Source organism: Cetorhinus maximus, chromosome 8 (assembly GCF_964194155.1).
Source record: "Cetorhinus maximus chromosome 8, sCetMax3.hap1.1, whole genome shotgun sequence".
Lineage (NCBI taxonomy): Eukaryota > Metazoa > Chordata > Chondrichthyes > Lamniformes > Cetorhinidae > Cetorhinus > Cetorhinus maximus.
In genome coordinates, this window is record NC_135886.1 from 78,370,851 (window position 1) to 78,398,196 (window position 27,346).

General features: G+C 43.3%; 1 protein-coding gene across 10 annotated transcripts in view; it reads right to left on the reverse strand.

The window, feature by feature from the left end:
- Positions 1-27,346, reverse strand: part of LOC144683748 (Krueppel-like factor 12) — a 190,252-nt gene that overhangs the window by 115,926 nt on the left and 46,980 nt on the right. For 9 of the 10 annotated variants that reach the window (XM_078547095.1, XM_078547094.1, XM_078547097.1 and 6 more), the window contains one exon: positions 7,673-7,774. In XM_078547095.1, coding sequence (XP_078403221.1) covers positions 7,673-7,774 — 102 coding nt within the window. Of the gene's footprint in view, positions 1-7,672; positions 7,775-7,930; positions 8,074-27,346 lie in introns of those variants that run through there. The other variant, XM_078547100.1, reaches the window with a different exon arrangement.

The window sequence follows — 27,346 nt, forward strand, 5'->3', positions numbered from 1 at the left end:
CTTTGCTTCCCTCAGCTTCCCCTGATACATCCCTTCCAGTCCTGGTGACTTATCAATTTAAGTACAGCCAGCCTATATAATATCTCCTCTTTATCCATTTTGGCCCATCCAATGTCTCAATTATCTCCTCTTTCACTACGACTTTGGCAGCATCTTCTTCCTTGGTAAAGACAATTGCAAAGCACTCATTTAGAACCTCAGGCATACTCTCCGCGTCCAAGCACAAATCCACTTTTTGATCCCTGGTGGGCTCCACTCTTCTTTTTACCACCATTTTACTGTTTATATGCCTGTAGAAGACTTCTGGATTTCCTTTTATGTTAGCTGCCAGTCTCTTCACATATTCCCTCTTTGCTTGTCATATTACTTCTTCATTTTCAGCTTTGTTCTCTCTTGTATTATCAACCTGACATCTGTCATATGTACCCTTTTTCTGTTTCATCTTACCTCCCATCTCTTCTGTCATCCAAAGAACTCTGGCTTTGGCTGCGTTACCTTTCCCCCTTTGTGGGAATGTACCTTTACAGTGTCCAAACCATTTCTGATTTAAAGGTAGCTCAGTTTTGCCTGCCAATCTTTAACTCCAGTAATTTGAGCTGAATGAATTTCTGCAGACCTATACATACTTACCTTTCTGTTAATAGAAGGGATCAAAATCAACTGTTTGATTTTGGAGGGATTCTTGATCAGGTTTTCTTGCTACCTTGTATAATGCATACTAATAGATGTGGATAATTTCACTCGAGCTAGCTTAATACCTTTTGCATATATGCAATGCAGTACTACGTGTACTCGAGGCCATGAGCATGACTCAAATACCTCCAGCCCCCAAAATTCAGACATTAGGCTTGGGCAGTCCAGACCCAAGTGAGAATAAGCTGGCCCCAAGTCCCCATGGCTCAGAATAGAAGTCAAAGCTTCCATATCCTTTAAAACAATACTGTTGCTGGCTGTCCCTCGATTCAAGGAGGTCTGCTGAAGGTTGCGAGTTTCTGCCATGGGTCTTCATGTGACTGAACAGGCCAATCCTTGACCCGCAGATCTTTAAACACATGGGGCAGGACGCCCCGCGAGGTAGTGTGATCTGAAGTGCAGGATTTGCTTCCTTTTCTTTCCTTCTCTGCCGCCGCTCTACCTCAACATTAAGCTGTTGGGACTCAAAAACCTGATGCAGCTTGATGGGCAGGTTGTCACCATTCTGAATAACTGGTAGCCAGCTACTCCCTGTCATTAATGTCAATGCTGTTGCACTTCAAGGAGGGCTTCAGAGTGTCTTTAAAGCATTTTCTTTGCGCTCCCCTGCAACATTAGCCATTTGAGAGTTGAGAAAGCAGGATCTGGTGGAGACGACGCTTTTCAGCCATCCAGATGCAATGCCCAGTCCAACATAGTTGGATTTTGCCAAGTTTTGCCTGAATGCTCATGGAGCTGGCTTCAAAAGGACGTTAGCATTTGCCTGATGGTCCTCCCACTGGACCAAAGGATGCGGTGGAGAGGTTACAGACAGAATTTCTCTAGTGCTCTTATATGTTGCTAATACACAGTCCAGGTCTCACTGCATTACAGGAATGTGGTGGCAACAACTGCTCTGTACACTAGGACTTTCATTGACTTGCAAAGATTTTTGTGGTCAAACACTCACTGTCGTGGTTTATAGAAGGCTGACTTGGTGTACCTGATCTCATGTTGGATCTCCTCATCAATGGTGATCTTTTGAGGGAGTTGGCTGCCAAGGTTTGGGAAGTGCTCAACATATTTCAGAGTCTCTCTTTCAACATGTTTTGGAGGTGGAATATGCAGCTGACCAGGTATGGTTTGATATGAGTTCTGTTGTGGCGACATTCAAGGACAGACCAAGTTTCTTGTATGCAGAATTGAAGAGATCAAGGGCGGCTTGAAAGCTGGTGCAGAATTGGGGCAGTGACACCACAGTCATTGCAAACTGTTGGTTATGGAGAGTAATGTTGGTCAGTTTAGTTTTGGCACAGAGGCGGCTAAGGTTGAAGAGTTTTCTATTTAAATGGTATTTAATACTGACACCAGAGGGCGGTTGATCTTTGATGAGGTGAATAGCCACCATCAGATAGATTGTAAATAGTATGAGCGCTACCACAAGCTTTGACTGACTCCGGACCGGATTTTGAAGAGAACTGTTTCAGATCTCCCACTCAAGGCAGTTGTAATCATATCATCATGAAGCAATTGCAGGACCGTGAAGAAGTTTCTTGGACATCCAAATCGTTGGAGTGCAATCCACAGAGCCTCACGAGTCAAATGCTCTGGTCAAGTTGCTGAATGCAATGAAAAGTTCCCGGTGTTGATCTTGGCATTTCTCTTGAATTTGTCTGGCAACAAAGGCCATGTTGGAGATTCCGCTGGAAAGGCTAAAGCCACACTTTGAATCTGGGAGGATTTCCTCAACTACAATAAAGAGGAAATTCAGGAGAATGCACGTTGGGATTTTACTTGCTATGGATGAGACAGAAATACCTCAACAGCTTACACAGTACGATTTATCTCCTCTCTTGAAAATAATTACAACTGTTCCTGAACTCGGCGGCGGAATTCTTTTTCCTCTCAAATCCATAGGATGAGTGTATGGAGTATTGATTTGAGCAAAGGTCCGGCAGCTTTGAGGACCTCCGCTGGAATACCATTGGGGCCACAGGCTTTGTCGTTTTTCATCCATATTACAATCCATGCACTCTTCCTACAGGTTTGGGGGGAAAAAAAACACCACCACCCACCCCCCCGCAACTTGAGAAATGTGGCAATTGTAACTATTTTCAAGAAGGGAGATAAATCAGACTGTGGAAACTTTTGAGGTACTTTCCTCTTGTCCATAGCAAGTAAAATCCTAACACACAATCTCCTGAATCGCTTACTTCCTTTGACTGAGGAAATCCTCCCAGGGGCACAATGTGGCTATAGATCTTCCAGAGGAACACCCGACATGGTCTTTGTTGCCAGACAAATTCAAGAAAAATAGTTGCAAACAACACCAAGAACTCTTCATTGCATTCATGGACCTGACTCAGTAAAAGTAATATCAATAGGGAGTCAGAAGTACTCCATCACCATTGCAACCCTCACAGCCTGGAGTCCTTAATTCCTTCAGCATCTCATCAGTTCTATGAACTGTTTCCCAAGCTGATACAATGGGGAGCTCCCAGGGGAATCCACCTCAGATGGGCTCAAGAGTGTAGTATGAAGAATCATCACATTAGACCAGCTTCTCCAGGAGAGTCAGATTATGGCCTTCCATTAGTTTATTAACAAAAGCACCTCTTATGATTAATACCACTACCTTCAAATGAAATGATACTTCCAGAACCTGGTGATACTCTGCAGACTTCAGGAGGAAGTCAATCCCTTCGGATCTTCTTCTCCAATTTCAAACAACTCCTGCAGACCTAGTTCCCCAGTAAGTGCTACGCGTGCTTCCTTGACTAATGATGGTGTTGAAAGCAAGTGGAAATCCCTGGGAAGAGACTTGGGTCATTTCTTATGAGAGGAGAAGTGGCAAGAATTATGAACTCAGAGGTATTCAGGTATAGAGATATGACAAATGTGACCATTGCAGATTTTGCTGCAGTTGGTTATCATCTCAGATCTCTAAACAACCAACTACAGCAAAATGTACTATGGTCACATTTGCAAGTTCCAGGACTTACACCAACTCCATGCCACATGATTTCTGGAGGAGCTGTGCCAGAAGTACGCCTTTCTACACATACCTTTGTCATATCTCTATACCTGGGTAATACTCCAGAAGATCACAAGGATCACAACCAGTTTATAATCTTTGACAACAGTGCCCATTATTTGCAAGGCTTTCCAACTGGAATAGAAGACCCACCACAAATAGTAATTAGCTGTATTTCATGAAGGACCATAGACATCTCTCTCCATTAGAGAGAGACAATTGGTTATATAGCTTGAGGGTCACCACTCCACAGCGAGCGTGGGACACAGCAAGGAGGCAGGCTTCCATGAACTACCACAGCCGGTACAGGGATTGAACCCCTGCTGTTGGTGTCCACAACATGCAGGCCAGCATAAAACTCATTACTACCTGCATGAAGATGCATCAATCTCCTGCCATGGTGAAGTAGTCACCCCCGACTATGTAACATGTGGCTGAAAAATGGTCAAATGTCAACTGTAATGAATGATGTTCAGCCATTGCCTGAAACTGGGAACAAACCAACCAGTCTAGAGCCCATTCTTGGAGACTCACTCAATGGAAGCCACACAGCCATCCATTGATTGGCCATGAAAGGGAACAATCCCAACTGACAAGCCCTCCAGTACACAAGGCTTCCTTCCCTATTTTGTAACTTAACATTTAGAAACCAAAGCCAAGTAAGCTGCTTTAACCACTGACTAGCATGTTCCCACTGCAAGTACACTCATGAAGGTGGCCTGAGCATATCAATGCAACTCCTCTCATAAGTAGCACACAATCAAAATTTACATTGGCTTCATACACAGCTAAATGTACATTTGACATACAATTGCTACATAAAATATGTGCGAATGTATTTAAGTATCCAATAAAAAATAAAAAAAACACAAAGGAGATGGGATGTAACTAACAGTGCAAAACACCATCACTGGCAGTCTGCTTTCATTCCAAGTTAATATTAGGACTCCAGATTGTTCTTACAATACATAAAAGATCATTAATGTCCCATTAATAAAATAGCCAGTACTCTACAGTTGTTACATATAACAGCATTAAGCACTGGAAAAACACCACACCAGAGGAGATTCTCATGTCACAGGCAAGACAAGTTGCCTCTCTTCCATTTCTGACTATTGGGCCTATATGTTCATCCCAGAGGGTAAACGTTGACTGGTTGGGCCAAGTGTCACATTTCCCTGTTTTAACCTTTATGTATTTTTATATACAATCCTATGACTGAAATGTGGGAAAACTAAAGGCAATGTCCCACAGGTTGATATAGCATGTTATGGATAAGACTATTTTCCAGTACTAAATAGATATTTCACCAATTAGTGCTGAATGAAAACATTTGGGTTGCTGCTTCAGACCTGAGCCCATTATTTTTATCTCCCATTTTCTTCTCTCTTCACTTTACATAACGTGAATGGGAAGAGACAAAAGAGAAAAGCTCAGGAGGGGTAGTCATGCCTCCTTTCATTTCATCTGTTCGAAATTTTGCTCCTCCTCCCACAGCAAAAAATCCCTCTCTCAGCCCTTTGGCATGGTTTGTAACACATACTATTCCAATCCTTCAGCTCCACTGTCCAGCCGAACGCACTGCCTAGTTCCACACTTGTCAATCCAGTCACAGTCAGAGAATCGCTCTAATAGTTTCTCTTCCCAGCTCCACATTTTTAACTCCAAAGGGTTTCTACACACTCACTCTCTCTAATGCCTTCACTTCCTAAAGTGGTGCTCAGAATTGTCACAATATTCCAGTTGAGGTTGAGCCAGTGTATTTCAAAGGTTCGCCATAACCTTTTTGCTTTTGTATTTATAAAGCCCAGGATCCTCTATGCTTTATTAGCTGCTTTATCAACCTGAACTGCTACCTTCAACCACCACTCCCTCCCCTACCCTTACAAAGATAGATCTAACCTCAGCCCCCTTCTATTTTTTTATCTAAATGCTTCCCATCATCCAAAGCCACAGAGCTCTGCTTCATCACACTCTCTCTCAATCCCGCCACTACCTCTGTGAGGTATGACTGCTTGTCTATGATCTGTTCATTTTTGAACCTAGATGAGGAGTTCACCCCAAATTTACTCTACGGAATGGAAAACTTTGAATTGTTCCAAAGCTGCAACATAGCGTGATGGTCGCATCAAATTTAGTCAAAAGACAGCTCTGAGTATAATGCAAAGATTTATATGAATGTTGCAAAGCTAAAAGTAAATACAGGTGAAGAGCAAACTTTATCTGTAACACATCAAACCACTGTACATTTTGCAGCAATAAAAGCACTTTGTGGTAGATCGATACAGTAAACACATACTGGAGGAGTAGAAAAGAACATAATAGACACAAAGTAATCATCTTAGTATTTAGCTACAACAAGGATTAGGATAGTAAATCTGAACCTAGAAGCAAGTCAATCAATTGAGACATGGAATATAAATACAAAGATATTTAGATCTAACATGCCATTGGTTGATGCGAGTTGGATATGGTTCCATGGGTTCAGGCAACCCTTTGCTGCCTCACCCAAGTGGCAATTCTTCAGGTGCTAGCCTAGACACAGATGCTGGTGGGTTATTCAACATGAAGGTATCACAGAAACAGCTTACTCTGTGCTCAACCAATGTCCATGCACCCACACTTTCCATCAGGCTTCTCTGGATAGAAGTCAAGACTGTGAACTCCAACTAATTCTCTTTCCCATATCCCCTGCTGCCAGCAAAAGGCACCAACACCAAATGCAGCTACACTAAATAAAATCAGCTAAGAATCCTCCTGCTTTTTCAGGTTCAGATTTTTCATAGAAAGGCAGCCAATAGTTTAACAAGAAAGCAACTAGTTGTACAGTCCCTGAGTATTTTTAAAAACATAAAACTACTGCGGAAGCTGGAAATCCAAAACAAAAACAGAATTCCAGGTAATTCTGTTTTTGTAATTCTGTTTTTGTCCTGAGTATTTTTATTTTGAAAACAAACCAGACAAAAATCTTAGCTGTAACATCAGAGATAAATCAGAAAGGTTCTATCCTGAAGAAGAAAAAAAAAATCAGGGTTACGGGGAAAGGCCTGGGTAATGGGGCTAGCTCAGTTGCTCATGCAGATAGCCAGCATGGCCACGATGGGCCAAATGGCCTTTTTCTGTGCTGTAACCATCCTTTGATATCTATCCTGAAGGCTTGAATATTAGGAGAATCCTAAATCATTCACTTAAAAAATAATCTGCTACGTTTCCTTTCAATACCGTTTATGTTACTGGTGACATGGAAACTCTACCAGAGAGAAAAAAAACAGAGAGAGGCTATAGCTGGCATCTTCAGGGGAAACAGGGTTTAAACACAGTCGTTTGTTCATCTAAAATGCATTAAGAGAAATAATAATTCTTGTATAAGTAAATTGTATTAAAAAATGTTGAGTTAAAAAAAACCTGAAACAAAGACTCTGATCACAGTAAATGATAAAAACAATTAACGCATTTATTAGTGAATGCAGATCTGGAAGCATGTCAGTGGGACCGATAAAAGGGTTAATCTTTCAATTTCCTAATTCAGTAACACTGAAAGTTGTCCTCATGGTCTATTTCCTCTCTCCCCATCCCTGCTCCCACCCTTGTCACATTTGTAAGTAAGAAAAAGGATTACTAAAAATCAAGAAAATAAACTTTTCAGATGATTTGTAAACATGGAAAAAATCAGAGAGACACAAGCTTAATAATGATTTACTTCAAAAATAATGTAGGCACTTTGTCAAAAATGCAACTAAATGAAATGTAATTTGTATTGGAGGTCCTTTTTTAAAAAAAGATAAACAGACCAAAATATCTATGAAACAAAAGATGACATTAGACATTGCCTTTTAAGACTAAAAGAAATTAGATTAACCCCCAACACAGAAATATTTTTCTTCCTTCTTCAGACTATGGTACTTTGTTCCTGACATTCCTGAGGTCTGGAAGTAATTAGTGAAGCGTCTGGAGAGTTGGTCTTACCCCTTGCCCAGGTTCCGGCGGCTCCGTTTTGATTCTTATAGCTGGCATTCCTTCAAGCATTAGCATACTGCTGTACTCCACATCCCCAGTGCCTACAGAGCTCTGCAGAGAGGGAGAGAGTGGGGGAGGGGTGGGAAGAAAAGCAGGCCATCAGAACAGTTTTATTCCCTGAACACTCAACCACAAACAGTTTCTTCCACCCAGGCAGAAGACAAAGCTAGTAAGTTAAAAGGATAAAAAGAAAATCAAGCGGAATACCTTTTCCTGTTAAGAACACAGCACACAGACTGACACACCGCCCATTTTGATTTTTTTAAAAACAGCTTCCAATCTCAAGGTGTCGACTGCTGGAGGTTTACTGGCTCCACCCTCTTCTAGGGTGGAGTGTAGGCTGCTAATTTACTACTCCAGGGCAGAAGAGGTCCAGCTGTTACGCAGATTGCTGGGAAGAGCTGCCTCCCTGCCCTGTGCAAACAGAACACTGGTGCTCCAACAGAGCGGAAATAAAGAGAGGCCTCATTCCCTCAAGCAATGTTATTCACAGACAATGAGGGATGAATAGATGGCATGACCCCCACGCCACCCCACCTCACTACCCCACTCCTTTTCCAAAAAAGAAAGAAATGCAGTCCCCAGTTTTAAAAATCTAACAGTAGGATGTGTGAAAAACTATTTGCTGTGATTATTTTGGTTAACACCCGTTTCTCAGGACATTTACTGCTGGTGGAACAAAATCAGAAAACTCACCTGACTTGGCATTTATGTATTGTACATTTAGCAGCACAAGTGTAGCTGCATCACTAACAACACAAATGGCTTCATTTATACTCTATGTAAAATACACAAATAATTGTACAATTTTAAAATACATAGATCCTTCCCTTTCCAACATATGTACAGTACATATATATGCAAGTACACACATAGGAAGGACTAGGCAAATTGTTCTGGTAATTTACATAGTCTAATCAGTTATCAAATAATAATGACACTGGGAGATAAAGATAAGGACATTCTGAAGCACAGTTTCTGAAATTTAACTCTTGCTATGCTGAAGATTTATTTTCTCCACATTGCAATCTCATAGCCCAGGCTGCTAGCAGGATAACTCATTATTTAGCAGTGGCAGTCTCTATTTGAATCCTTAAGGGCACATCAGATGTTGACCTGGAGGCATGTGTTCAGTAAAGACTGTGTGGCACAACAGCACCTTGCCTCATTCCAGATCAGATTGGATGTTCTAATCACATTGGTGTCCAAGTTATATGTTTTAGGCTGGATACACGAGCACCACATGAGAACAATGGGCTGAATGGACTCCGGTACTGAGGTTTGTATATGGCACAGCTGTAAATATTAAAATATAGGCACTAAACCAGTCCAGATGTCAAACTCTCCTATTGTGGCCTACAAAAAATTTTGGTACTATAGTAGGCATAGAACTCATTTGTCCACTGCACAAAATCAGAGCACAAATCTGGCAGTTTTTTCCCCCTTACGATTTCCCCCCTCCTCACTGGTTTTCTCTCCCTCCCAATCATACAAGCCAACTATAAACATTTTTCTGGAATTTGTGTCAAGATCAGCTAACCCAGCACAAAATGTAGAGTTATCATGTATGGCTGAATATTCAAGTACTTCCCCTCTTAAGCCTTACTACAGAGTTGCTTCTCAAAATCCAAATTACAGGCCAGGGTTACTTGAATCTTGCTGCAATTGATCTTACAACATTGTTGATCAGAGCACAACAACATAACGATCCTGAAGTATGCTGATGATACGGTACTTGTGGGTCTCATAAGGAATAACAAAGTAAAGTATAGGAACCCGATGGAGAAGTTTGTTAAACAGCGCGATAACAATTCTCTTAAACTGAATGAAAACAAAATTAAAGAACTAGTTATAAGATTTTAGGAAAATGCCAGTTAATAATATTGCTCCTGTGAAGATTCATGATGTGGGCATTGATACTCAAATGCTTGTAGTTCATAACTATTTGAAAGTAGATGATAATTTGAATTGGAGGAATCAGTATATAGATGTGGTGGTCAAGGAGCATACACAATTATACAACCTCAGAAAATTAAAATCCTTTCGAGCAGATCCCACAATCATGAAACTCTACTACACAGTTGATGTTGAGAGTGCTATCCTTTTTGGATATCTCTCCCGGTACTGTTGTCTTAGGAAAGTAGACTCTTTAAGGGTACAGATTATTGAACCAGGCAGGAAGGGTATTAGATGAGCAGATCTTTCTTGATGAAATCTGCTCTTTAAGAAAATAAAGAGTGTCATGAACAATGAGAATTAGCCCTTGTCTAACATTATTGTTGGATATATTCAGGTAAAAGGCTACAATCCCTCAGACGCAGGGCAAATCGGTACCTGAACATGTGCAATTCTCTATAAAGGACTTTTAGCAGGAATTTGATTCATGAATGAGTAAATGCACTCAGGGCAAGGCTCATGGAGAAGTTATTTTATTGCATTGGGACAGTTTTTGATACATATTTTACTTCAAGTTAGGCCTCTGTAATAAGGTAAGTTTCTTGCTTGTTATTGTTATTATTCATTCATAAGTAACTTTTTACTGAACGAGCAATGTACCCAAAATTAATTTCTGAATGGACAATAAAGTGAAATGGAAAAAAAATGTAATTGAAAGTAGTTATTTGAAGATAACTATTTATTAATGCTGCAATCGTAACAAATCCCTCTTCCTCCACCTAAACCCGGAGACATCAGTAAATAATCTCATTCAAGTCTGATGTAATCAGTTCCTCTCAACCCACTTTGTCATTTTGTATATATAGTTAAGGTTCTGTACACACCTAATATGGGAAGCTAAATACAAGATGCCCGTGTTTCAGTACTTACTAAATGATTCAAGTTTCTTGGCCTTTAAATCACTGATCCCTGACCTTCATTGGCGCCACTATTATTGAATACTCCACCATTATTATCCTATTGGTCACTATTAACCAGGGTCTTAACTGAAGCAGTCACATCAGCGGCATGACTACAAAAGCAGAGCAGAGACTGGGCACTCTGCAATGAATAGTTCAACCTCCTGTTTCCTCCAAGCCTCTCCACCAAACAAGGCTCAAGACAAGTGTGTGGTGGATTACTCACCACTCGCCCTGAAGATGGTGTAGACCACAACAACTCTCAAGCAGCTTAACACCAACCACGGCAGAGGAGACCGCCTGATCAGCCCTTGTACTCCCCACTTCCCCCCCCCACCATTCCTTGCCATCTGGAAAACTTCAATGACCTCAACACTTGTGAGTTTGAGGGAGGGTAGGTATAGGATTATTTAAATATCAGATTGAGTGCAATCTTCTGACCAATATTTAATGACTCCTGAGGGAAAGTGCACGTGGCTGTCTAAAGATGAAGCGATCCCTCCTGGGCATTATGCCCTCTGCTGCTGAATCATTTGCTAACATTCACTGTCTAGACTGACAAGAAAAATGCCCACTTAGTACCAAAGGATAGCACATGTCTGTAGAAGCATATTCTAGCAGAAGTCAGCACCTTCAGAAAAGTAGAAGAAACTAGGGGAAAAAGTTCAGTTGTAAACTGGAGGAGTTCTTCACTGCACTGGCAGCTGAACTGACTCCATTGTTGTTTACACTAGGCACACTGTGCCCAAGGGACATTGATCTCAGCTGCTCTGTAATGCATCAACCACATTGGCCTAGCACAGATAAGAACACAGAGCTGCCAATGGGATGTCAACAAATGTTGCAGAGGTCACTACTTTAGCAAGGCTGTTGCCTGGAAACCAGGAGGCGTACTCAGAATAGAGCTTTGTCAAAACTCCATTCAGAGTGCCTGCAAAGCGAAACCTATGCAGCACCTAGGATGCATTTACAGCAGATTTAAATTCACAGTATAATTTGGGGCTAACATCTTGCAAATGCATGTCAGATTTACTAATGAATAAAATGCCCACTCTAAAAAGAGTTGCACTGATTTTAAAACTTCAATTACAGCCAGAGATTTAAGTCCAATGCCGTCATCAGCAGTTTATTTTGTAGTAAAGCGGGTGTGTGAAAACTTCATACTATGTTCATTTGGGCTGTGAAAAACATTTAACTGCACAGTTATAAACATTTTGATTTCCCACAGGTGAGTTTCTGCTTGTCAATCGTAATTTCAGCTGAAAAACCACAAAATTCTTTTGAGAAGCTAACCATTTATCTGGGGTTTCTGTGCCCCTTTGTCAAAGATACGATGGATGAACAAGGAAACCCCAGAGGACTGTCCAACCTACTAAATCAAAGTGAAGGATTGAAACAAAAACAGAAAATGCTCGAAAGATTCAACTGGCCAGTCAGCATCTAAGGAGGGAACAAAGGAGGTAACATTTTGGGTGTGGCCCCCTTCATCAAAATGTTTTAACAAAGGAGTTCACAACCTGAAACCTTTCAACTTCCCATCATTTGCAGTTTTTTTTATTTTTATTTAGGATGGTTGGCTACAGGTAGTAACAACATTCTGAATTAAGAATACCACAAAATAATTGTGTCCCATAATACAGCACATGGACTTCAGCACAATTTTCCCCATAATGCCTTGGTGTGCACTAATTCAGCCTAGTGACCACATGGAACTCATATCTTCACAACCGCAGTGGCAATGTTTATCCTTATCAATACAAGGACGCCATTCACTCGTCACATCCGTGCCATCTCCCTGCAAGAGCTACTCACTTAGTCCCACTCCCCTGCTTTTTCCCCTAAGCCTTGCCACTTTTCTTCTCTTCAGATAATTGTCTAATTCCCTTTTGAAAGACACAATTGAACCTGCCTCCACCAAAGTCTCAGGAAGTGCATTTCAGATGCTAACCACTCACTGCGTAAAAATATTTTTCCTCATATAATCTTTTGCCAATCACCTTAAATCAGTGCCCTCTGGTTCTTGATCCTTCCACCAATAGGAACAGTTTCTCTCTATCTACTCTTTCCAGACATTTCGTGATTTTGAATATCTTTATCAAATCTCCTCTCAACCTTCTCTTCTCCAAGGAGAACAGCCCCAAGCTTCTCCAACCCATCCACGTAACTGAAATTCATCATCCCTGGAATCATTCTCATGAACCTTTTCTGCACCCCCTCTAATGCAATCACATGCTTCCTAAAGTGTGGTGCCCAGAACTGGACAAAATACTCCAGTTGAGGACAAGTCAGCGTTTAACAAATGTTTATCATTACTTTCTTGCTTTTGTATTCTATTGAAACCCCTCTTTGAGTCCCTGACACACTAGTGGGAAGCGATCAAGGGAAACATCAAGAGGTTTTTCATCCTCAAAGGCACCCAGAAAGCTAGAAAGGAACAGAGGGAAATGTCTCGACTCCAGAAAAACATGCAGAATCTGCTCCGGCTGCAGTCGATGGGGGTCGATGTCAAGGAGGAACTCCAAGAGGTGAAGAGCCAGCAAGCCTCACACTTTGCCTCGGAGGCCTCCAAGATCATCTTCCGTTCCAGAGTCCGCTCCGTGGAGCAGGATGAGACGTGGTCACGTTTCTTCTTCCAAAAGGTAAACAGAGAGAGCTCTGTGATCAGCAGCCTGAAGGAAGAAGACGGCTCAGTAAAGTCATCACAGTCCGACATTTTGAGGATCAGCAAATCCTTTTATGCCGGATTGTATGACGTGAAGCCCACAGACAGCACAGCCTCCCAGTCCTTTCTGTCCTCTATCACGGAGGTCTTAGACGACAGTACGCGGGAGAGCCTGGACAAACCGCTAACTCCTGATGAACTGACTAAGGCCCTTGAGTCCTTCGAGAAGAGTAAAACTCTCGGAAGCAACGGCTTGCCGGCGGAGTTGTATTCGGCTCTGTGGGACTGGATTGGCCCAGACCTGCTAGAAGTGTACGAGAGTATGCTCCTGGCCGGCAGCATGTCAGAATCCATGAGGAAAGGCATCATCACCCTCATCTACAAGCACAAGGGGGGAAGGGAGGAAATCAGAAATTGGCGACCCATTTCACTGTTGAATGTGGACTATAAGATTCTGTCCAAGGTCATCGCCAATCGGGTCAAATCCGTTCTGGAATTGGTGATTCACCCTGACCAGACCTGCACTGTGCCAGGCAGGAAGATCTCTGCCAGCCTCGCGCTGCTCAGGGATACGATTGCCTATGTACAGGACAGGGGTGTGGATACCTGCCTCATCAGCTTGGATCAGGAGAAGGCCTTTGACAGAATATCGCACACCTACATGGTGGATGTGCTCTCCAAAATGGGGTTTGGGGAGGGAATTCGAAATTGGATCCAACTGCTCTACACTAACATCAGTAGCGCAGTCTCAATCAATGGGTGGGAAACAGATAGCTTTCCGATTAAATCTGGAGTCAGGCAGGGCTGTCCTCTCTCGCCTGTTCTTTTCGAGTGTTGCATAGAACCCTTTGCCGAGTCCATCAGGAAGGATCCGGGCATAAGAGGAGTGACGATCCCAGGCAGTGGAGGCACTCAGGTAAAAGCCTCCCTGTACATGGACGATGTCGCCGTCTTCTGCTCGGATCCTCTGTCGGTGCACAGACTGATCCACATCTGCGACCAGTTCGAACTGGCCTCGGGAGCCAAGGTAAATCGTGGGAAGAGCGAGGCCATGTTCTTTGGGAACTGGGCTGACCGATCCTTTGTCCCCTTCACTGTCAGGGCTGACGGCCTGAAGGTGCTGGGAATATGGTTCGGAGGGACCAGGGCATGCGTTAGAAACTGGAAGGAGCGAGTGTCTATGGTGAAAAGGAAACTGGGCATGTGGGAGCGACGCTCCCTCTCCATTGCGGGTAAGAACCTGGTCATCAGGTGTGAGGCACTCTCGCTGTTGCTGTACGTGGCGCAGGTCTGGCCCATCCCACACTCCTGCGTGGTGGCGATCACTCGAGCCATCTTCCGCTTTATCTGGAGGTCAAAAATGGATCGTGTCCGCAGGGACGCGATGTCCAAGCTTCTAGATAAAAGGGGAAAAAACGTGCCCAACATCGCCCTCATACTGATGGCCACCTTTGTGTGTGGCTGCATCAAGCGGTGTGTAGACCCTCAGTACGCAAACACCAAGTGTCACTATGTGCTGAGGTTCTACCTGTCCCCGGTGTTGCGAAGGATGGGTCTGGCCATGCTGCCGCGGAACGCTCCAAGTAGTTGGACCGTGCCGTACCACCTGTCCCTCGTGGAAAAATTTATGCAGAAAAACACCTTTGACCACAAGTCCATCAGGCAGTGGTCAGCACGTAACATCTTAGAGGCCCTGAGGGAAAAGGAGAGGGTGGATCCTGTGGGATGGTACCCCGAGCAGACTGTCAAAGTCATTTGGCAGAATGCCTCATCGCCAGAACTTTCCAACAAACACCAAGACGTGGCTTGGCTGGTGGTGAGAAAGGCCCTCCCCGTCAGATCCTTCCTACACGCCAGGAGTCTCACCCCCTCTGCACGTTGCCCTCGAGGTGGCTGTGGTGGGGAAGAGACCGTTGTTCACCTCCTTGTGGATTGTGCCTTTGCAAAGAAGGTCTCGAGAGAGATGCAGTGGTTGCTGTCGAGGTTCATCCCGAGCAGTTCTGTGACACAGGACTCTGTGCTCTACGGGCTGTTCCCAGGGACACACACCGAGACAAACATCAACTGCAGCTGGAGGATCATCAACTCTGTGAAAGACGCGCTTTGGTCTGCCCGAAACTTGTTGGTCTTCCAGCACAAAGAGTTGTCCCCGACCGAGTGTTACGGACTGGCACAATCCAAAGTCCAGGACTACGTGCTGAGGGACGCACTAAAGCTTGGGGCAGCTGCCGCAAAGGCGCAATGGGGAAGGGTCACTGTCTAAGACCTTTCTGCCACAGTGCACCGAGGGGCTGGGAACTGTTTAAACGCCCTTGGGCTGTACAGCTCAAAATGAAAGGATGTAAATGATTGTAATATTGTTTGTACTGATGCACCTGGTGATACATTTTGTAAAAGTTGAACTGGATTGTACCCTTGAAATGGATTTTGGAATGGTTTGGAATGTGATTGAAGATATTTTATGAATAAAGTATATTTTTGCAAAAAAAAAGTATTCTATGCTTTTATATATAAAGCCCAGGAGTGGGTATGATTTGTTAGCTGCTTTCTCAACCTTCTTGCTACTTCCAATGATTTGTGCGTATATACCCACCACCCCTCCCCCAAACCCAGTCCCTCTGCTCCTGCACCCCCTTTAGAATTGTATCCTTTACTTCATATTGCCTCTCCTCATTCTTCTCATCAAAATGTATCACTTCACACTTTTCTGCATTAAATTTCACCTGCCATGTATCTGCCCATTCACCAGCCTAGTCTATATCCTCTCGAAGTCTATCACTATCTTCTTTGCAGTTCGCAATGCTTCCAAGTATTAGGCTAGATTTTCATCCTTGAGCCGGGTAGCAGGAGTCAGGAAAAAACCCGGCTCAGCCATCTGCCTCAGGAGAAAGTGCCCACATGGATGGGATTTTCATTGAGGGGGGATGGGGGATTGGGGGCATGTAACCCCTATGGCCCCTCATGCTCTCCACACCAAGCCATGGCACTTCCATGCTCATGCACCCAATCTATAGTATATAGAACCAATGAATCTTATAGTGACATAAGGATGTGTAAAGGAAACTTTTTTCAGTCATTCACTGAGAACTTTCCACTTTCTTAAAAAAATTCATTTACTACAGTCCAATATAAGTGCCTATCATCCAGACCTTTTAAAGTAACAATAGAAGAAACGGCAAGCACTTGAAACTTTTTTTTCTTGTGTAAAGTTGTGAAATTGGCAACATAGATCAGAAAGCTGTCAATCAGGTATTGTTTTCTCTTGACACTTTTATTGGGCTGCATTAGAAAGGAGTTTTTATTAAGGAAGTGGAAAATTATGAATGACTGTGTTTTTAAAGCTTGTTTTTTTTTACACACCCTGTGTAATAAGGTTCATTGGTTCTATAGACTGAGTCTATAGTGAGTGAATGGGCATGGAAGTACTATAGTTTGGCATGGGGGCATGAGGAAGACCTTTTGAACTTACTTTTCAAGGGGTCCCCCTCATGCATACAATGGTACATGACATCTGAGGTGCCATGAACCACGACTCTTTGAAAAGCTGGCCCAACTCCATAAAATTGCGGAGGACTAGGAAATGCCCATCCAGCTGCACAATGGAGTCAGCCACATCAGGGGTACAGGGTGTGGGTTCATGACCCAAACCAGCCTGCATCCTTAAAAGTCACTCCCAAAACCAGAAACCCCAGGAATGGGGTCGGCAATCCCGGAATTGGGTACCGACTGCCATTTTTAGAGGGCTCACAAGTCATCCCAACTCGGTGAAAATTCAGCTGATCGTGTCATCCACAAATTTTGGAATTGTGCCCTGTACATCCAAGTCTAGGGCATTAATATAATCAGGAAAAGCAGTTGTCCTAACATTGATCCTAAACCTTCCTCCAGTCCAATTAACAACCATTCGCCACTACTCTATTTCCTGACACTCAGCCAATTGATATCCATGCTGCCATTGTCCCTTTTATTCCATCTGCTCTAACTTCACTGACAAACCCATTATGCGTCACTTTATCAAACACCTTTTTGGGAGCCTACATACATCACACCAACCAATAACCCTCAACTACCCTCTCTGTTCCTCATCAAAAAACTCAAATCAAGTTAGTTAAACACCATTTGTCCTTCGCAAATCCATGCAGGGCTTGCCTTAATTAATCCACATTTATACAAGTAACTGTTAATTTTGTCCCAAATTATCATTTCTAAAAGCTCTCCCACCGCCAATGTTAAGCCCAATGCCTGTAGTTGCTCAGATTATCCTTACACGCTTTCGTGAACCATCTGCAATTCTCCAATTCTCTGGCAAAACCCCTAAATCTAAGGAGGGTTAGAAGATTATGGTCAGTGCTTCAGTAACTTCCACCCTTCCTTCCCTCAGTATCCTTGGATACATCTCATCTGGTCCTGGTGACTTATCAACTACAGCCAGTTTATATAATACCTCCTCGTTTATCAATTTTTAGCACATCCAATGAATCAACTATCTCCCCTTTTCATTGACTTGGGAAGCATCTTCATCCTTGGTAAAGACAGATGGGAAGCATTTGTTTAGTACCTCAGTCATGCCACCTGCTTTTTTGCATAAACCCCCCTTTTAGAACCCTAACTGGCACCACTCCTCCTTGACCATCCTTTACTATTTATGTAGCTGTGGAAAACTTTGGATTCCCTTTTGTGTTAGCTGCCAGTCTCTTCACATATTCTCTCTTTGTTTCTCTCATTTGTTTTTTTCACTGCTTCTCTGAACCTTCTATATTCAGCCTGGTTCTCACTCGTATTACCCACCTGACAAACTGTTATACACATTTTTTCTGCTTCATCTTACTCCCTATCCCTTTCATCATCCCTTGAACTCTGGGTTTGTTTGCTCATTTTTTCCCCTTCATGGGAATGTACTTTGACAATACCCAAACTGTCTCCTCTTTAAAGTCAGCCCATTAACAGTTTTGCTTGCCAAACTTTGATTACAATTTACCTGGGTCAGATCTATTCCCACCCAATTGAAGTTGCCCCTTCCCCAATTAATTAAGTTTACTCTAGATTGGCTATGGACAAGGACAAAGAGCAATCAGAACAATTTTACAAAGAGCTTGAAAACGCCTCCATTGGTTAAAAGCTACATTTTTACAGGTAATGAAAGCTGTAAATGCAATCTGGTTAATGCATGGCAAAAACATCATTTATAAACCAAATTGTGCTTACTATGTTTGTTACTAAACATGCTTGAAATCTCCAATCACATGAGTTGTGCCTACCAAATTACACTCTATCCTCCTTTTCAGTGGATCAGACTGACTTTTAACTCAGGTCTAAAAAAGGGGAGAAGAAAATGAGTGCTTGCTTTTACCATTTCCTAAGTTATGAACAAGAAGCTGATTAAAAGGCAAATTCCTTTTAAACCACAAAAAAGTGAAAGTCAGGGACAGATTGGCAGCAGAACGCATGTTGAATTGTTGTCAGCAATGTACTTTCCTCTCCATCAGTTAAAACCATCTGGCGTATCAAAAGGACAAATGTTCAGTGCTCCATTCCAACTGGTGATCAGCACAAATGGACCAGATTTTCAATGTGTATCCATGCAACATGCTTGCAAAGCAACAAAAGTCAACTTTCTTCCCCCAGACCAATCTGAGAGGTCACAAGTATATTTGCAGTGCACTAACTGCAACTTCATACAGGCTTTTAATTAGCTGCGAACTGATTAATGCAACTTACATACCTGCACAATCTATATATCGCGTTTTACGTCATGTCAGTATTCATTCATAATATCCATTCATCCCATTTGTACCCAATTTTTGAAAACCACACATTATTTATGAAAATATTACACATACAAACAAGTGCTCTCTGTAAGCTTTACTTCCTGTTGCCACATTTTGTCAACTTTTTTCATTATAAATTTCTGATTTAAAATAGAAACTGCCTGGGTAAACATTTCCTGCTGTAATTATACTCTCCCACCAGTGGTGACACTGGAGCGTCTCAGAATTGCATTTCCCAGCTCTTTTTAAGTCGGTACTGCACATACTCGACTCTCCAACCAATTCCACATTCCTGCTTACCACATTGCACTAACTTTTCCCATATGACTATAAATAACTTCAAATATAGCTTGTTAAAAACTTCATGTCTACACTGCCTGCTCCCTCCCTTCCTCCCCCACCCACCAACCTTACTTCACCTGAAGATTACATTTAGTATCCCCATATGTAACACCACGGATCAACTAATAAACTTAAAAGTAACTCCTTTCCAGTGAAGCAGCGCTTCACTTGCACTTCCCTCAATTTAGTCTATTGCTTTCGCTGCTCCCAATGCGGTCTCCTCTACATTGGAGAGACCAAACGCAGACTAGGTGACCGCTTTGCGGAACACCTTCAGTCTGTCCGCAAGCATAACCCAGACCTCCCTGTCGCTTGCCATTTCAACACACCATCCTGCTCTCATGCCCACATGTCTGTCCTTGGCCTGCTGCAATGTTCCAGTGAAGCTCAACACAAACTGGAGGAACAGCACTTCATCTTCCGGACCTAACATTGAGTTCAACAACTTCAGATCATGAACTCTCTCCTCCATCCCCATCCCCTTTCCCATCCCCCTTTTTCCAAATTTATATTTTTTAAATATATTTTTCTTTTCCCACCTATTTTTAAATTTATTTCGATCCATCGTTTTATCTCCACCTTTTAGCCCATTTCAATCCCTTCCCTCCACCCCACCCCAACTCGGGCCATCTGCCACTTGTTTGTCCTGCTCTCTATCCTTAATGTCACCATGAGCACATTCCTTAGATAATATCACCACCGTCAACACCCCTTTATCTTTTTGTCTATGACATCTTTGGCAATCTCTTCTTTGCCTCCACCTATCACTGGCCCTCTATCCAGCTCTACCTGTCCCACCCCCCTCCCCTCAACCAGCTTATATTTCACCACATTTCTATACTTCTTTAGTTCTGATGAAGAGTCATTCAGACTTGAAACGATAACTGTGTTCCTCTCCGCAGATGCTGTCAGACCTGCTGAGTTTTTCCAGCTATTTTTGTTTTTGTTAAAAGTAACTGACTATGTTTAATAATATATAAATGCAAATTGTATTCATTCTGGAAATGAGACCACTGCCAATGATCAAGGAATGGTAGTGTTAGATCCAATACCCAACGAGCTACCATGATGCCATTATACTCAAGATAGTCTATCACCTCCCACCATTCAACCCTGTGAGGAGTGTGACAGGTTGGTACCGGGGAGACAGGGGATACCTCCTGTAGAGGTGGCTGATGACATTGCTGTGCTACCAAGCAGAGATACAGAGATACAATCAAAGCTAAAGTCCAACAAGGATCCTTAAAGAACCACAGTAGAATCTGGCTAGACCACTCATGAAGATAGCTGCAATATGTCCCAGATAGAGGCCTAGAAATTGGCCCTTAGCTGAAATGGAGCTCAACCCCAGTACAGCACATGCTACAGGCACCTAAACAGGTCGATGGCAGGACCGCAGCAAAATTAGTCTGCCAGCCTCCTTAGCATACCAGAGCTGCACAGGCCTGTGTGGCCCCATAGCAGCTCAACATTCGCAGGGGTGCAGTAAAATCGGCCAGCATCAAGGACCTCAGGACATACATGATCAGTAGCCAGCCACTGCCTGGGGTTCAGCTATTTCTGCCCATACTGGATAAGTAATAAGCAAAAACTTTCAGACGGCAGCCTCTAAGAACCAAAGGTTTGGTTGTCAAGTGCCTGATGAAACAGAGCAGTGTACATAGAACTTGCTGTGGTTATATACAGTCCAATTTCACAAAGAGCCCTGAAACTGACTTTAGGCCTGATTTGCATATGTAGTGAGCTCAATGACAGTTTTAGGCGTACATTCTGGACACCTGCAGAGAAGCTCTAACCAATTCCACTAGCAGCACACTTCTGACATGGAATAAGCATGAGCCGATCGCCCAGCATTCTGTGTGTTAATGTGCCCGATTTAGGATTGCAAAATAGGTCAAGCGTAATCCAATTTTGAGGCCAGAATGTCATGTAATTTTGTTGCCTCGTACATACTGTGGAAAATTACAGTGCAGAGAGTTCTGTATCTGGAGCAGCAGTTGCGAGACAAGGAAGAGCCGGGGAGAGGAAAGGAAACAGCAAGAGATTTCTGGGATCAGCTCCGAACTCCGTGTTTCCACTGAAGCTCTCACATCTCTGCCTTAGGAAATTAAACAGAGGCCTCAGTATAACAGCCTTTCTACCTCACTCACCACTCCATTCATCTTGCACTGAAGAACATTCAAGCTACTCAGACAACTTCTACGTCACTATCATCTTGATCAGGCAGACTCAGAAGGGGCTATGAGACCACACTGCAGATCAAAGTGCAAAATGTGATAAAGATGTTTAATTTAATGGCAACCATAATAAATGCCTTCCATTAATTTTCCACTCAGGTGATAATCCATAGGGTTTTTCTCAAAAGGCTTCCTAACTCTATTACATCACAAGGTTCTTCCCAAGTGGAGTAGGCAGAGCTGGTGGAAGGCTGCTGATCCTTAGGAGCGGACTGGGAGATGTTTGTGGTCAGTGATTTCCAGGTGCTTGGACCCAGCCCAAAGGTTTGGCTGCCGCCTGCTGTACCTCAGCTGTTGCTGGGTAGTCTGACACAGCCTAACTGCTGGTACCATGGTGAGTACTGATTGAGGAGGGAGCAGAATGTGCAGTCGTGTTGACATCCTGAGGGAGTCCAAACCACACTGCTCCCATGGCGTCACTGCTACTCTCATGCCATCAGAGCTTGTCATTTCCACCAAGAGAGCAGACTGCAGAAGATGAAAGTCCCTTTAAAGACTCTATTTGACATACCAAGCTCTCTCTTGTGGAACCCAGAATCTACATGGCAGCCACTGAACCTTCATTAAAGGTACAAAGACTCCTGCTGTGAGTGCTCAGCTGCGGCATCACTGTAAGCAACAACACTCCCTAGGGTGGACTGCAGAATGGCAATGCCATGTGAGATGAGACCAGAGAGGCTGCATGCAGACTCCTCCACACTCTCAGTCATAGTATTAAAACTCTGTGGCATGCCTTCCAGTAACTCTCACAGCTACACAGAGAGGCTGGGAGTTTTCACCTCATGACGGGACCTAGGAAGCCCTCAGCTTTACCATTGGCTTTCACCTTCAGCCACTGGGGCAGGGTGTTACACAATCAGCAGACACCTCCAGCTCATTATCTAGACAACAGGGAATGCCATTGTCTTCGCTGATGCAGGGAGGGTTGCAGCGCCTGATGCTGCTTCCCCTGAGGGAATGTCCTCCAATCTCTCTTCTAGGCTCTTTTCAACAGCAAGAGGCTTCTGCAGAAAGAAAGAAGAGACGAGTTAGGGTGTGAGAGAGCAGATGTATCAGGTAAGAGTGTGTTGAGATTGCAGGTTGAAGTTACTAAGCTTGGTGCATCTATGCTGAGTTGAATGAAGAGATTCAAGCAAGGTGCAGACACCCTGCTTGGGTACACCAGTGCTGACTTCTCCTGGTTAGGTGCCCATGACTCTGCCTGGGTCACTGACCACCAGGTCTTCCCCTTCTGCTTCGATGAGGGCTACAATGCTGGATCCCCCTCCCCTCATGTAGGCTCACTCCCTAGTAATTTGTGTTGATTTGTCCAGCAGAGGGCAAGAATCAACAAGTATCTGTTGAAAAGGTAAGTGGAAAAATGTAAATCTTGTGCAGATCAAGCATGTGCTGAGAGCTAGAAAGGTAGTTGTATGGAAAGGGAATAGGAAGTAATGCATGTAAAGCCAAGTGGATTGAATGTGAAGTAATAAAGAGCAGTGCTAGACTGAGAGAAAAGACTGACATTATTGTGTGGTGTGAAGAGAGCAAAGGAAGAGACAAATGTTTTAGAATGAGATGCAATGCAGTGTGCCCTTGCTAAAGGATGTGACGGAAGAGGGGATGAGAGGTGAGTTCTCAGGTATTGCTTACAGTCCTGGGGAGATAAAGAACTGTACTCACCTTTGCTGTTCTTGTAGGCTCAATGAGCCTCTTTCTATATTGAACCCTGGCTGCCAGCTCTGTGTTTCTTGGCCATATCTGTCCAAGGCAGCCTGACAGAGGCCTTGGAGCAGTAAAATAACCCAGTCCTCACACAGTTAATGTCATGGAGGCTTGGCGTGCTCAATGCCTACACAATTCCTGCCCGAGTTTAAAAGAGAGCTTTTAGTGTTAATGAATAAACAGAGAATCAATCAAGTAGTTATTAGAAATCTTTTTTTTAATTAGTTTAAATCAAAAATCATGAACAATGACTAAAACCTGCCAATGGATGTAAGTAATAGCAAATGAGACAAGCAGCTTGCCTGTTGTGAATATATAACTAAAGGAAATCAAATGGCTTTCAAAAGAGAGATAATAGTTATTTTAAATAGAGATGTGTCAATGATTTGAAGAAACCGGCTTAGTGTTGCTAAAGACAGAAGTGTGCTTTAGAAGCCAGATACAAAATAGTATATTACCAATGTGGCTAATTTGCTGAGACCAGAGTCACATGCAAATACACTGAAATTTGCACCAAAGTGGTAGCATGTATTTTTGCATGTGGTTTTCCCAATTTCAGTTGGGCCATCAAAATGGACAACTTTTTTTTTAAAAAGTAGAGGAGCCCCCAAGGCCATTTTCATACTTGCACAAATCATACAGGACATCAGAACACATCTAATTTCATTAGTTATGTATGCACACAACACAGGATTTACTCATATTATAAATGACTGCTGACATGCGTGGAAACTCAGTTTTGAAGAAAAGTCCTTGACCCGAAACGTTAACTCTGTTGCTCTCTCCACAGACACTGTCAGAACTGCTGAGGATTTCCAGCATTTTCTGCTTTTATTTCATATTTGCAGTATCTGCAGAATTTTGCAGTTGACAAAAAGGGACACTTTCATCCCAAGCCCTAAACTGGTGTGAAGTGGGTGGTACATCTGTGGCAGCCACCCAAAACCACAGTCAGGAGGCCCAAATCATTTTTGGGCTCGGGATTTATTTGAATTCAGCCAACAAGTTGCAGATGCTGAATATTCTGATACTATACAGAGCCAAGAGAAGGGTTGGGCTTGTTTGAAGGGTGGAATGAGAACAGGCCAGCAGCGAACCAAAAGATTTGTGTGGAGTAAGCTGGAGCAAATTGCTTCTTCTGGCCACACAAAAAATATTTTTAGAAACCTAAAACACTTACCTTTTCACAAGCGGTCTGAAGCAGTCCCTTTAAGAGTCGCTGGTTACAGAATCTCACAGTGCAGAAGAGGCCCTTTGGCCCATCAAGTCTGCACCAACACGTGAGAAACACCTGACCTACCTACCTAATCCCATTTACCAGCACTTGGCCCATAGCCTTGAATGCTATTACATGCCAAGTGCTCATCCAGGTACTTTTTAAAGGTTGTGAGGCAACCCGCCTCCACCACCCTCCTAGGCAGTGCATTCCAGACCGTCACCACCCTCTGGGTAAAAAAGTTTTTCCTCACATCCCCCCTAAACCCCCTGCCCCTCACCTTGAACTTATGTCCCCTCGTGACTGACCCTTCAACTAAGGGGAACAGCTGCTCCCTATCCACCCTGTCCATGCCCCTCATAATCTTGTACACCTCGATCAGGTCACCCCTCATTCTTCTCTGCTCCAACAAAAACAACCCAAGTCTATCCAACCTCTCTTCATAACTTAAATGTTTCATCCCAGGCAACATCCTAGTGAATTTCCTGTACACCCCCTCCAGTGCAATCACATCCTTCCTATAATGTGGCGACCAGAACACCACTTAGTACTCCAGCTGTAGCCTCACCAAGGTTCTATACAACTCCAACATGACCTCCCTACTTTTGTAATCTATGCCTTGATTGATAAAGGCAAGTGTCCCATATGCCATTTTCACCACCCCACTAACATGCCCCTCCGCCTTCAGAGATCTATGGACACACACGCCAAGGTCCCTTTGTTCCTTAGAACTTCCTAGTGTCATGCTGTTCATTGAATACTTCCTTGTCAAATTACTCCTTCCAAAGTTTATCACCTCACACTTTTCAGGGTTAAATTCCATCTGCCACTTATCTGCCCATTTGACTATCCCATCTATATCTTCCTGTAGCCCAAGACACTCAACCTCACTGTTAACCACCTGGCCAATCTTTGTGTCATCCACAAACTTACTAATCCTAACCCCCCCCCCCCCCCACCCCTCACATAGGACACTGGCTTCCAGTCACTAAAGCATCCTTCTGTCATCACCCTCTGTCTCCTACATCTAAGCCAATTTTGAATCCACCTTATCAAATTACCCTGTATCTCATGTGCATTTGCCTTCTTTATAAGTCTCCCATGTGGGACCTTGTCAAAGACTTTGCTGAAATCCATATAAACTACATCAACTACACTAACCTCTTCTACACACCTGGTCACCTCCTCAAAAATTCAATCAAATTTGTTAGGCATGACCTCCCTCTGACAAAGCCATGCTGATCAAACCTTGCCTCTCCAAGTGGAGATAGATTCTTTCCTTTAGAATTTTCTCCAATAGTTTCCCTACCACTGACGTGAGACATGCTGGCCTGTAGTTCCCTGGTTTATCTCTACAACCCTTCTTAAATAGCGGAACCACATTAGCTGTTCTCCAGTCCTCTGGCACCTCCCCCGTGGCCAGACAGGTTAGGCCTCTCAAAACCTGAAACACTGGGTCCAGCATACATAATGCATGCATCGACCCTTTGTCTATGAAGATTTCAATAGGGGCACAACAAGCAGTGCAGGACCTCAATTAGCTCCCATCAGTTTTGGCCAGAAGTACTGGGCACCCATGCAAAAGCCGGCAGCAAAATCGAATCAGGCAAGCACTGGGTGTCAAAAGGATATCCAAGGTGCCCAGCCAATTTCCCTCAACCATAGATGAGAAATAGGTGAGTGGCAATTGAGAATCACCCTCTAGTTCTCTAGCCAGTTATCTGTCCTCAATGCAGCATTGATATGCCAGGAGAATTTTTCTCCCCTGAAGACAGTGATTCACATCAGGGTACAGTTCCACACTTCAGCAGGCCTTTCTTCGTGTGCAATTCAAGACAAAGTGCCAGCAGGTACGTCAACTGTGGGGCAGGCGAGAGGAACATGCGAGTGAAGTTAGATCCAATTTATACCCAAAGTTCACAATCATTTCAAATACCATGTAGCAATCAAAAGCAGAGAACCAAACTGATATTCCCGAACTGTGCCGCCTTACAGAGAATTAACAATACAGAAATAGGTCACCGGTCCAACAGATCAATGCCAGCATTTATGCTCCACACAAGCCTCCTCCCACTCTATTTCATCTAACCCCATCAAAATATCTTGTACTGCTTTTCCCTTGAACTTCCCCTTAAACATTTTTATGCTATTCACCTCAACCACTCCTTGTGGTTGCAGGTTCCACATTCTTATCATTCTCAAGTGAAAAATTTAATAAGTAATTCAGGAGAAACTTCATTAGTGATTATTTCATATTTATGGCCCCTAGTTTTACACTGCCCATAAGTGGAAAAATCTTCTCTGCATGTATCCGATCAAACTCTTCCAGAGCTGTAAAGACCTCTATCAGGCCACGCCCTCAGCCTTCTCTTTTCTAGAGAACAAAAGCCCCAGACTGTTCAGTCTAATCTGATGGTTAGAACCTCTCAGTTCCGGTGGTAGCTAACTCAGCATAGACAGGAATCGAACTTGAACCTTACTAAACACCACCTTACAGAATTATGGATTAGTGCAGGCAGAAACCATGCAGAAAACCACTTTTTAAATAAATGATGCAGGATTACGGGAAATAAAAAGGGGAACATATATGCATTGTAGTTCATATTCTTTACTTTGGCCAGAATTTTCCATCCCCATTGGCGCCAGGCATCATGGCAGGTGTGATTGGACAATATGGCAGGAAGGCCAAAAAGAGTGTCACGACATTGTGAAACCAGTTTGAGATCGTCTGCTCCACCCGTTAATGGCGGGCCACGTTTCCTGCCGCCAGACATCAGGAATGTCATTTTAATACATCGGCATATAATTATAATCCTTGCACACCAGAATCACTCCCCCC